General features: G+C 48.0%; 1 protein-coding gene and 1 non-coding gene across 2 annotated transcripts; one reads left to right on the forward strand and one right to left on the reverse strand.

Annotated features, from left to right (window-relative positions):
- The first annotated feature begins 324 nt into the window (after positions 1-324).
- On the forward strand, positions 325-4,533 carry LOC128269831 (elongator complex protein 1). Its single transcript, XM_053007237.1, has 3 exons — positions 325-3,893; positions 3,968-4,386; positions 4,455-4,533. Exons 1-3 carry the CDS (start codon positions 325-327, stop codon positions 4,517-4,519), a joined length of 4,053 nt encoding a protein of 1,350 aa, XP_052863197.1. The 3' UTR covers positions 4,520-4,533.
- Positions 4,534-6,423: 1,890 nt separating this feature from the next.
- Trnae-cuc (transfer RNA glutamic acid (anticodon CUC)) lies at positions 6,424-6,495 on the reverse strand. The gene has a single exon. It is a non-coding gene; the product is annotated as a tRNA-Glu (tRNA).
- Between the last annotated feature and the right edge of the window lie 6,578 nt (positions 6,496-13,073).

Here is a 13,073-nt window from a genome sequence, read left to right on the forward strand (position 1 = left end):
TAATTGTTCAGCATGGCATATTTCATTAATGGCATGGAGATGTGAGGAGTTGTTTATTAATTGCGAATCATAAAACAAAAAAACATGATTTTGTGAAAAGAAATGCATCTTCTTTCCGGCGTCATACATACATGCCCATCAGTGTAGTTTGCTTTGTTTACAATCTTTTGCGCAGTGGGCCAGCCCGTTTCTGAAGGCATCTAGCTCTGAACGATGACAGCAAGTTACCGCCACAAATCAACAATTCACAACGTGTTTCACAAATCCCTATTTTCAATTTCTATTCTTCTCTATTCCTAAGGCTGGTAGAAAACTCAACACAAAATGAGGAATCTGTACCGTATGTCTCAGTCCAAAGAGCGTATCAAGTATCACAAGTTCAATCGCGTCGCCTGTAGCACCGTCGATCAAACGACTGGTTGCCGGTTATATTTCTGTACCCAGGATGGTGTGTTCAGTACGTGCATCGAAAAGGAAGAGGAACCGCAGCAAGGCGGCAACTTTGTACCGGTCGGAAAATGTGAACAGTTGCTTTCGGCTGATGACGACTTCGAGTACATGGAAATCGAGGACTTTATCGCCATCGAGCATCTGGTGCTGAATAACGAGCTGGTCTTTGCATCGTCCAATGGCAAGGTGTTCAGTTATCAGCTTGCGACCGGTGATTTGGAAGAGGTAACACACTGCCAGAATGGCATACGGGCTATGGGCTGGAGCCCTGACCAGGAACTGGTAGTGTTCGTCGATGGTTCCCTGAACGTGGTCACCATGATCGGCAGTGCGTATGAAGCGATCGGGGAGGTTCAGCTGACGGAGGACACGTTCGGCGATCGACAGTTCATGAGCGTGGGCTGGGGCAAGAAGGAAACCCAGTTTCATGGTTCGGAGGGTAAGGCGGCTGCCAAAAAGCCGCGCCACGAAGACGACGATTACGGAACACCGGGCGATGGTGGCGGCGGCGGCAGTAACGATACGCCCGGTAGGGTCGCGATAAGTTGGCGGGCCGATGGTGAACTGTTTGCCGTGAGTTTTACCGCTCCTTTCGGTCAGCAGGCGTTTAAGGTATTCAACAAAGAGGGTGCCCTCCAGTTCACCTCAGAACGGTGCAGTGGCCTCGGAAGTCTCATTGCCTGGCGTCCGTCCGGTAACTGGATTGCTATACCGCAGCTGCAGCAGCGCGGGGAACGTTACACGATCGGGTTGTTCGAAAAGAATGGTCTGCGGCATCAGGAAATTCCTCTCTCAATCGATGCCTGTGAAGGTGTGGCCTGGCTGGACTGGAGCCCCGATTCGGACGTGCTGGCGGTGCAGTGGGCTGGTGAGGCCGGTACCTTCATCGACCTATACGTGATGGGTAATTACCACTGGTACCTGAAGCAATCGTTGGCGTACGAGACGAAGAAAATTTGTTCCGTACAGTGGGACCAGAGGTTTTCCGCTGGCAAAACTTTGCACATTCTAACCAACGAGGACGACGAATATTTCGAGTACGAACAGGTGCGGTTCGATTTTCGTATTGATCGTTCGGCAGGCGACGACGGAGCGATGGTTGCTGTGATCGACGGAAAGCGGCTACTGTTGACTAACTTTGCGCACGCCGTCATTCCACCGCCGATGTGCGCTTACACCGTGGAACAGGAGCATCCGATCAATGCGGTCGGATACATTCGCAGCCCGGGTCGTTGGATCGTCAATCGGACAGACATTAGCTGCAATGCATTCTTCACTGTCGATTCCCGCAACGTGATGAGCCTTTATGATGTCGATTTCGGCGACCCACAAAGTATTGGCCCTTCGAATGGCATGACCCCCTTAAAGGGCGCTAAGCTGCTAATGAAGATGGATATTTGCAAAAGGCTACTTGACCCGGGTCAAAGTACCCAGTCCCACTGGTTGTGGCTGAATCCGGATCATATGCTTTTGGCCGATGGTTCCGTGTGCTGCGTGTTACGCATCGTTCCTGGAGAAAAGTGTCGCTTTTCAGCGATTGATTCTTGCGTCTGTTTCAAGGAGGCCACATTGGCAGGATGGAATTCAACAGAACCGTTGGATGACATTGTGTGCATCGAAGCATTCTCTCCACACGTGGCACTGGTGGCATACGCTTCGGGCCAGGTGGGGGAAATCGCTGAACTTCGGGCTGAGCAACCAGTGCTACGCCCTCATAGCATTCTTCCCGAACCATGCCAACAGTTGTTAGTTGCGCGAGAAGGCGAAGGACGAGCGGAGCTTTTTGCGTTCTCACCCAATCGACGCACTCTCTATCGGAACGGAAAACTGCTGGCGAATGAGGTGACTTCAGCTTTGCTGACCACGTCGTACCTTCTACTTACTACCATCTCGGAACTCAAGTTTGTGCCGCTGGCCTTAGACACGATAGTCGGAGAAAGACGCATCGAACGTGGCTCGAAGCTTGTTACCGTTGTGCCGGGATCTTCACGCACCGTGTTCCAGTTGCCTCGGGGAAACCTGGAAGCAATCTACCCGCGTGTCCTGTCGCTTAACCTAATCGCTCAGCATTTGGAGATGAGCGAATATTGTAAAGCGTTCGACATTATGCGTAAGGAGCGCATCAACCTGAACCTGTTGGTTGATCACGATGCCGGACTGTTTGTGCAACTTTTGCGAACACACTTCTTGCCACAGATCAGCAACGTTCACTGGTTGAACCTGTTCATCACCGATCTGGCACCGCAGGACGTTTGCCGCACGATGTACGAGAGTAATTATCCGAACCGCAAGGATGGCGCGCTGACGCTTCCGGATGGGTACTCCGTCGACGGGAAGGTTTCGTTTATCTGCGATCGTTTGCTGGAGGCAATGGATCCGGCTCCGACAGTTCTGACGCTGCCGAAGATCACTTGCTACGTGAAGCAAGGCCAGCTGGAGCAAGCCCTGGCTCTCATTTGGACTCTAAAACACGAGCAAAGGTTGGATGAAGCGGCCGACGAAGCACTTCGCTATCTACTGTATCTCGTCGAGGTGAACACCCTGTACGATGTAGCGCTCGGAATGTACGATTTTGGACTAGTTCTGTTTGTGGCCACCAAGTCGCAGAAGGATCCGAAAGAGTATCTTCCCTTTCTGAACGAGCTGAAGCGCATGGAGGAAGACTATCGCAAGTATCGCATCGATTGTCACCTGAAGCGGTACGACCGGGCTCTGGGACACATCGCACGCTACGAAGCCGATGACGAGCGGTTTAAAGAAGCGCTCGATCTTACCATCAGCCACGAGCTGTACCCGACCGCCGTCGATTGCTACCGTAACCGTAATGAAGGGTACTATCGGACCGTTTGCGAGCATTACGGTGATCACCTGCGCAAGGCGGGAAAGCAAGCGGAAGCGAGCCTGATGTACGAACGGGCACACAATTTCCAACAAGCGATCGCATCGGCCCGCCACGCTCTCGATTGGCGTAGGTGCGCTCGTCTGACCGCACGCCACACACCCGACGATGCGGCACGGGTACTGCGATCCCTCGTCCCGGCACTCGTAGAGGCAGGAGATCACGAGGCAGCGGCCACTATTGCCGCCGATCACCTGCGAGACTCTCGGCTGGCGGTGGACTGTCTGCTCAAGGATCACCGCTACGAACGTGCCATGCAGGTGGTCAGTGGATCTGATGATGTGCCGCTACAGGACCTGGTACGGAGCGCACTACATCAGTATCTGGCGACGTTCGTGGTGGCGATCGTCGCGGAGAGAGAACAATTTTTGCGCCACAAAAATCGTCTCTTGGTGGTGCGCGAAGAGCGATCGAAAGCCTCCCAAAGGCAGTCGAACGGGCAGGATGATGGTGATGTGGAAATGGACTGCGGTGATTGTGATCTGTTTTCCGATAGCTCCACCATTGCCTCGTCGCGTCATACCAGTAGCTCTGGACGATCGGGGTAAGCTGGGGAAAGTGATCGCTGCATACAGAATACATTCGTTTAACTAAAGATTGCCACCGTTTCGATTACAGAAAATCGCATCGTTCGAGCAAAAATCGTCGCAAACACGAGCGTAAGTTGCAGAACCTGAAGGAGGGCAACCCGTTCGAGGACATTGCGCTTGTTGATGCGCTGCACACGCTTGTTCAGCGTGTCTGCAGCGTTGATCGCCAGCGACACATAAGAAGCACCTGTCAGGTGGCCGTGGAATTGTCCTACGACGAGGAGGCTCGCATCTTGCAGCGGGAATATGGTGCCCTGTTTCAGCTGGTGCGCTACTCGCTCGATGCCATCTGGATACCGGAGATGATTGTACCAGGATTGCCTCCCAGCACCAGCGGTGGTCAGCAGGATGAGCAAACCGGCTCCGAGGCTCAGGCTACCCTCAGTACGGCTCTTTCTCCGGCAGATCTGGTGCAAGCACAGAACACCCAGCGTTACGCTCTGATCAGTAAGTAGCGGAAGGTGCCGACTTGTTCGAAATGGTGATGAAATTTGTTTTGTTTTTTTTTTCTGTAGAACCCCATCAACGCTACAAGCCGGACATTCAGATGATTCCGTGGCAGTGGGACATTCTGAAGTAGTCCAAGTGAGATGGCTGATAGTTGAATTGCACCTGTATGTTGAACTTTGTTATATACGCCAGAAATAAGAGAAATAAATTTCCATTGAAATTACCAATCATTCAAACAAATTAGAAATATTAGATTGCTGTGCAAATAAATTTTAATTAGAGCCCCGTCCTTCGAAGCCACCAAAAACGGAGAAAACCACGCTGGTCAATGTTGCATTCACCGATCGCGTGGCGGAAACTGCTGAGGGCGTTCGTGGAAAATCGATTACCTACGCCGTTCATTCATTAGCAGCTCGCCAGCGGTAAATCGCGAAACGGCCACCGTTTGGTTGGGTGAGCTTGAAAAAATTATCATCAAATTTTCGATTGCATCACCGCGAAGTGTGCCTTAATTAGAACTTAAAGTGTCTGCGCCCCAATGCGCCATCCCTCGGAATGCGGATACCGTCGGTTTTGGTGCACGATCAGATTGGTGCGTGTTCGTTCTTCGTGTGCCCGTTCAGGCTTATATCACGTCGCGCACTGTTCCGTGTGTGCCGGCGTGGTTTTGGTGGATTTTTATTGCTTCTTCATGCTGTTCCGTGTACATTGGAAAGTAGATCACCACAAGCGACCGAAAACACACGTACGGTCTCTCTGGCGCACAAACTTCATAATCATCGTCGAGCATCGGCTGGGAAAATTCACTTCGCTACCGCACAACGCCACTCTGCGTTAATGGCGAACGAGGCCTCTTCTACTGCCCGCACATCTTCCTTTAGAGTAATAAGAACAAAATGAGGTGATCCATCGCCGATCGATAGAGAGTGTTTCAGCTGTTTCTAATTATTGGTTCAATCGAAATTAAGTAACATTTCGCAACACAACGCGTGCGCGTCAGTGAGCGATTTTCTGTTTGTTTAGCACAATTTTGTGTGTGCTAATTATGGGATCATTTAATAGGGTGCTGTTGAGAAGGACAACGCTGTAATTGGTCAAATCATGGCGGCCAGCTTGTGTTGAGAACCATCAGCACAATTTGCGATTCACTGTTGATTGAATGTTATATGCTCCAAAATAACTAGAGGCTTGGAGTTGATGGCGCAATCAGCGCCGAACGAGTCGTAGCTTATCGAAAAAAGGGGTGGATTTAAAATGGCACTGGTGGAGCCAGGGCGTACAGTAATTCCGGCTTGAGCCGCAACTTGCTAGATAGTAACAGAACTGGCGCCGATTACGGCATAATTTACGTGCTTTGTTCCAACGACGGTTCAGTCAGTTTAACTGGGGCCACAATGGATGATCGTCTTTTTCGCGGCCCATCACAAGGGTCGGCAACAATTTTACTAATGTTTGCCAACGTTTTACGCCATTGTTTCTTTTGCCGGCGGCACAATTTGCCACGTCATGGCACAAGCGCACCTAATCGGATTGGAAATCATCGTGTTCAACTGATCGTTTCGAATCTTCAGCATAAATTATTCTCCACGGATTCTCCCAGGGCGGTGGGCTTGGTCGGTGGGCCATCATTTCCGCCATTTTCATAGCCCGTCAATCGTCGATTTGACATTGAATTGTCTCAGACCCGTTGATTGGTCGCTTCCTTTCCAGTGACTGCACGTGTTGGATTGTTTTTGTGCAGACTGAAATGAACGTAGGTTTTTTGAGTTTGCTGCGTAGATCGGCCACAACACCTCATTTAACGAATGGTAGTAATTAGTTTCGTTGATTTACTTAAGATATCCTCCGGTTGCTATCTTGCGTCTAGTGAATAAATTGGCAAGGAAATAAAATGTAAGCGGATTGTACAGCGGTCGATTGTTGATAAAGAATGCTCTTAATACCGTGATCACTTAGCAGGTTTGGTGGATGTGTGGCACTTATAAAACTCTTGTGGCAAAATATATTAAGCAAAAATAGTTAAAAACTAATCTTTTCCCATACCGGGAATCGAACCCGGGCCTTCCGGGTGAGAGCCGGATATCCTAACCACTAGACAATATGGGATCTGTATTGGCTCAGCGTTTGTTGGCGTCCGGGTTGCCCGGGCTCTAGAATTTCCCAAAATAAGTGTCTATATTTTCCGATTTCGCCAACCCACACGAAAGTGGCGGGCGAAAGCGAGTGAGAAAGCGACAGAAATTCGTGTGCATTCGTGTGCATCCGCGATCAGCATACGTGCGGAGCATGCGCAGTACATTTCGCGCAAACAACGCGATCGTTACGCGATCGCCTCGCAGGCTCCGCACCGCAGTGGAAGTGAAACAAACATGTGTCTTGGAACATGGGCAGAAAGAAGATCTTTCCATTTGTGCATCAATCTTAAGCATCACTGCGGCGCGCTCCATCTGCTTCGGAATCTGATTTTTTTCGCCAATCGCCCATCCGCGCGAGCTATGCTCATTTGGCAGGCTTTCATCTAATGCTTCGCGGAGCGTTAAGCAAGAAGAAATGAAACGAAATTGTACAAAAAGTGGGTGAAAATTACGTGGCTGGATTGGTGGGTGGGCTGCATTAGGTGCTCGTTGCATAGGCGCATTAATTATTTGCAATGGATGTTTGATGTTACGGATGCTTTCGCACTGGCACACACTTTTCTTATCTGTGTGTTTCGTTTGTAGATTTTTGTTGCTGTTTTCTTGTTCAACAACTCTCCCCTGGTTCGCCTCTCCTTGCGCAAACTTATCAGCGCTATAGTTACGATAATCGTCATATCGATGATTGAGCCGAGAGTGTGCGAAGACGTCCACACACAGCCGGCTGGCCACCTGTGCCTGTGGCAAACGCGCCAATATTCAAAGGAAATCACCAAACCAATGCTAGCTTACAACCTAGCCATCTATTGTGTGTTATATAAAATTAGCTGTGCGATTTGTGTTGCGGCAGGGCTCTTAAGATGTCTATTATAATAATGTAATTTCGTGAGAAGGTTTTTACCACGTTCTGGGGCGTTATCATGGTTTAACACTTTTAGCAGTAATTTCCAAAATTTGTACCGTTTAATGTACTTAACTCGCTGCCAAAATATGCCGATAGGTTTTTTTGTTGAGGAAATATAAAATAAAATGAACCAATGAATTAAAATAATGCCCCTGGTGTGTTAACGGTAGCCGTGCCCTGTTTACTTCCCAGCGCGGACCATAAGCTCCCTTTGGGCGGATTCCGCCGGATGGGTGCGAACTGAAAATTTGGCAACATTTTTGGCAATTTTCCCCACTTCGTAACACGATTCACCTGTTGGCGGAATGGACGGTTAATTGAACTCAAAAAGCCAGCCATTAGCTTCGTTTAACTAGAGTGCCGGCGACCCGTTGTTTTGCAGCAAGGTGCAAAAGCATCTGCTAACGTGCGAGTTGTTGGTTACTATATTCGGTACGAGGCACTGAAAGCTTGAGTAAAGCTGTTCAAGCAGCTGCCATATGGAGAATTTAGTTGTAACTTGGATATTACACAAAAAAGCATATTTAAAGTTAACATTTGTTGTGACCTCCTTATCGTTGTCCATTTGGACTGACGTTCGTAACCGTTTGTAACCAACTTTTACACACTTTCACCGCTTTGTCTGTGCCACTATTTCTCTCAACATCCGTTGGACGATGGCGATCTACTGATTGATTCGCGATCGATTGATTTCGTATGTTTTTGCATGGCTTTTCAGATACTGCAACCTGCACTAGAAAGTGCGAGAGCGATTGAGATGTTTTGTCCGCTTTGACCATTGTACTTTGGTTCGCATGTGAAAAAGAGCAAATGCAAACAGAAACGCCATACGCCATACGTCCACAAGCCAGGGAAGCACGCCTCTTGCGGGGCGATTCGCAACTTAACATTTGCCACACTTCCGCCGATTGATTTGGATTTCAATCGCTTTTTTTTGACAACTATGCAAGGTCTAACAGCACCTGACACAACGCAATCCGGTGCTGAATTTGTTTTTCTAATGGCCATTGAATGTGGTAGTATTTTTAAATGCGATTTACTATATCGTGAAAGTCAAAAAATGTCTAAAAACGAGTTGATCGTCTGAAAGTTCATACGTCTGAAAGTTCTTTAATGAGCAATTATGTCAAAAAGACGAAATAATGTTACCAAATGTGGCGAAATGCTAAAGAATAATTCCATAGGTTGATGTCCATCTTTAGGCTTAAGGTTGAATATGATTAATCTAACGGGGCCCTTTGTGCAGAGAAGCTATTGGATTCTTTAACTAAACTCTAAGTTGCATTAAATTGTAACTGTGCTTCTCAATGTGTGAAAGTTTGATTATTTTGAAGAATCACACTACTACGAAGCATCCGCTAGGAAATAATATCCCAAAACAGTTTCCTTTTCTGTCTTTCCCATAGCGCAACCATATGGGGGTCTTTTCAGGCCTGGCCCCAGCAAGCCTTCGAATTCCTCATGCCACGGATAGCAACGGCAACATGCATCAACATCATTCATCTTCTCGTTTGATAAACAAGCCAAGTGTTGGTGTTTCTCGCGGTCGGCTAGGTCTTATGCTCAAGCATTAGAATGTGTGTTTCTTTCTCTTCACTTACGCGTTATCGCGTTATAATGCTGCTTCACTGGGAGCTATCCATCACACTCACTCGCTCCTTATGTGGAGATGCGTCGGGTTTTTTATTATACCCAAAAATTGTTGTTTGGCGTTGTACAGTTATAATTGCTGTTGGTGCTCACGGCCGCGTTATTAGCCGGTGGTTTTGGTGGCTGGTATTTAGGTGAACAATCGTTAATCTATCGTGGCCCCCAAAATCCGCACAAAATCTCTCCGGCCCTCCCGACAACGACGATGGCCGTGCCGTACCGGGTGCAAGAGAGAAAGCAGGAGTGTGGAACGAGGGAGAGCACTCACCGATATCCGAACTCGGTTTCCCGGGGGGACCGTCCCGATATCCCGAACCGCACGCCAACTCTAGTAAAAAAAAGTGTGGCTTAGGCCGCTCCGGAAAAAATGGAAGCCAAAACGACCACATAGGAAAACTCGGCCCCAGCTCAACAACAAAACGCCAAATCAACCTTTTCCCGCCCGTAACCCAATTCCGGGCCGCGAGGTGCGAGTGATGCGCACATTGTGTGTGGCGTGCGTGCCGCGCGAAAACCGCCGAACAGCAACAACAACAGCACCGAGAGTAACAAAACATAAAACATTAGCAGGTGCCCGGGCCTGCCCCCCCCCCCCCATTCTTAAAGCCGATCCCGCTGGCCCATATTTTCCCATGGCCTCGATCGGGCTCCCCTCGAGATTTTCGATTCGGTTTTCTTCGCAGATCGGCCCACCGTCAGCAGTCGGCGAGCCGATCGATCGGGCGCGAAGTGCGAAGTTCAAGCGCCATGTTTGGATGCTGTTCTTTTGGGCAGACCACAACCCCCCGGCAACCTTTCGCGCTGGTGGCCGGAGTCGAAAACTTTCCCCACAGGGGTGTTTGAAGTGGAAATCAAATTAACGTCAAACCGACAAAGGGAAACGGAACCTACCGGAGGGCCCTACAACGTGCACGTGGGTCAAGGTGGAAAGGTTCAATTGCGTGTAACGAAGCCTGTGAACCAGATTGTTTATTTTGGGGCCTTTATTGGACCTATCTACGTATGTTTACGCCTTTATCATCCGCATCGGTGTTGGTTTTTTGGCTCTGCATAGGTCTTTTAGTGTTTCATTTTTAATTACTACCATTTGAAGGGTGATGTGATAATTGTGCGGTAAAAATTAAATTCTGCACAATATTTCTTTAATGATGACCAGAAAGTAGACCACGAGAAGCCACGGCTTGAGTAAGAGGTTCGATTTCGAGAAAAGGGCATGGATTGTAATGTACTTTCGGAAGATAAAAGAACAAAGCCCGTGATAATTTTACTGCATTTGTTTGGTATGATGAGTTGTATCGTGTTTCTGTCCTTTCATATTGTTAATTGTCGTACAATGTTTAAAGACGCATTAACATTCTTCCGATTTCTTTCACTTTGCCCCACTTCTGTCGATCGCAAGAGGTTTCATTTTGCAGCTTTCTGGATCAGTTTGTTTTATCGACATTAGTAGGTGCTATCGTTCCTCAGAATCGTTGGACCGTGCGGTGGGATTTATTAATTGATTGACGTTCAATTGAAGTCAGATACGGTGCGGTGAAACGATCACGCAAACATTAAATGCTTCAAGTGATGCTAAAGTAGTCGAAAGTTGTACTCGGATTGCTGGCCTCTCAATCTTTCGCCGGATCAATTAGTTGCGGTTCCACTCAAACGATGTGCTTCACATTCCACGAGATCCAGTGATATTTGTTTGCTCGGAAGAAGAGCTGAACAATGACCTCAAATCGGGCTCTAGAGCCAATTCGAACGCAGAACAAAAATGTATCCAAGGGTACAGCATTCCCTTAAAAAATGTTTCTACTTGAAGTGAAACAATTATTGCAACTACGGAATGTAATTTGTACAACTGTTTTCCCCCCTTATACTCCACTGTGGAACAAGGAGCTCAAGCCCAAGCAGCGTAGAATGCAACGGCGAACCGGTGAACGATCGACACGAATTTCCCGACCGGAGACCCACATTTGATAAGATGAGCTGCTCGCCGGAAGCCAAACCACCGCTGCTTGTTCAATTTATTATTTTTGCCCCGTGTTTTTTTTGCTTTCGCACACCAGCGGCCGCGGCTAAATTAAATAAAACATTGCAGCCATCAGTGGCAGAGGTAACATGCAAAGTACCCGTGCCACGCCACGACCGCCGCTGGGAGCCATATTAATCATAATAACGGTCCTCGCCTTGTCTTCGTTTCGAGGCTTCGTTTTCGGTAAACAAATTGGCAAACCATCGGCATCGGCACGCCAAAGAATTGAGGTCTTCTCCGCAGCATCCCAGAGAGAGAGAGTGAGAGAGAGAGACCGAGAGGAAAGCGGCAAAGTTTAATTCCAGCAACTCGGACGGCGGGCAACACTCCTTGAGGGCCCCTGGACTCCGCCGGCGCTTGCTTGCTGGGAAATACGTGTTTAAAGTAGGTCCTGTCCTAGGCCAAACCTCCACATGGGGTTGAGCAAATTTCTCCCCTTAATTATCGCTAAAAGTCGGTCCCTTCAGGCACGGTTCGGCCATGCCCCGGAAGAATGATTCAAGCTAATGAAAACGTAGAGTCCCGCGATTAAAGAGCCGTTCGGGTCGTTGGTTGGGACATCATTTGAAAACCGAATTGCCGAATTACTCGAGTTTATATAATGGTTATAGAAAATAAATCTTGCACAGTTTCACAATTCATAAAAAAGATGCATGCGGGCCATTGTTCAATAAAAAAATGGTGGCATTTTCTCTTCAACTTTGCATAAGATGTGCGATAATGACGAGGGCCTCGAGCCGTTGTAAAACAGCAAGTGTATCACGGACCCCGGCCGCTGCAATCTGTTTTGGGCTAGTTTTCGGGAGGCTGTTTCATCACCTCTCAGCGCCACTGAGTAACGGTTTTCCGTGTGCTCCGTGCATTTTCTCATGCGCAAGACGCCGTGTGTGAGGGGCCTTAATGGGGAAAACCAAGCAAATAGCAAAAAAAAGGTTATTATTGAATTATGGTACCCATGGAACGCAAATAAGCAGCGAAGAGTATCTGTGAAACATGAATTCGAGTTGAATTGGAAGAGTGGAGCCTCAGGGCACTTTGGGCACGAGGGCTTTGGCTTTGGCGGGGAATGCTCGAAAAGCCAAATGAGGTTTCAGTGGCGCCAACGAGAAGAATGTTGTTACAATTTTCCGTCCTTACACAAGTGTTAAAGTGTGATGATCGCGTTCTTTGGCTGTGTTTTGTTTACACCGATGGTTCAAAACTACACTAAACTATGACGAAACTGTGTTTGAATCAATCGGGCTCATTATTTATTTCGAAAAGGGTTTTTCCAATTGCCCAAAATTTAGCGTGAAGCCACGTGCGTTCTATTATCTACTCGATCAGTGGCTCATCTCCATAGCACATCGTATTTACACTGAATCTGTAGAAATGATCTTGAACTGAATTTTAATTAATAATTCAACAATTTAAAAATCTTGCCTAGCACGTGAGTGCCAATAACTTCAGTTTCAAATACCCATACTTTTTGAGCTCGACAGTAAAGAACATGATTGCAAAGAACTGTAAAGAGAATAATTCGGAAATATTCTTGCCACCGAATTCGATCCGAAAGCACCAGCCGGGCGGCTAAACATGATTGAAAAACACATTTTCACTTCATTACCCTCACGTTGCCGGCCAGCCGGTTAGCCGTGGTTGGTGGCCCGATCCAATCGGTTGTTAGCTTCTACCATCCATCTCGTTCATTACCATCGTATTTCGCCTTTAAATCATTTTCGCGATTTCTTCTGCCCGACTTGCGATCGCTCGGCATCTTGAGCTCGAGCTCCTTCGTTCCTCTTCTATACGGCGCCAACGGATATGTGCGCGGATTTTCACTTGTAACGGGTTTTAAGCCCCCGTTGGAACGCTTGGAGAGTCTATGCGTAGCCGGATGCTACGCAAAATTTTGTTTTCCTTCTGCGCTGCGGCAGGTACTTTAGGAGATACAATTTTCTCCAACACAACAAGAAGGATTCATCGGTGAAGATTT

The sequence above is a fragment of the Anopheles cruzii genome, chromosome 3 (genome assembly GCF_943734635.1).
Source record: "Anopheles cruzii chromosome 3, idAnoCruzAS_RS32_06, whole genome shotgun sequence".
Classification (NCBI taxonomy): domain Eukaryota; kingdom Metazoa; phylum Arthropoda; class Insecta; order Diptera; family Culicidae; genus Anopheles; species Anopheles cruzii.

Excerpts from the sequence above, each read along its gene's own strand:
- LOC128269831 (XM_053007237.1), top strand. The coding sequence starts at position 325 with ATGAGGAATCTGTACCGTATGTCTCAGTCCAAAGAGCGTATCAAGTAT. Across the intron at positions 3,894-3,967 it reads AGTAGCTCTGGACGATCGGG|AAAATCGCATCGTTCGAGCA; the intron begins GTAAGCTGGGGA and ends TTTCGATTACAG. Across the intron at positions 4,387-4,454 it reads CCAGCGTTACGCTCTGATCA|AACCCCATCAACGCTACAAG; the intron begins GTAAGTAGCGGA and ends TTTTTTCTGTAG.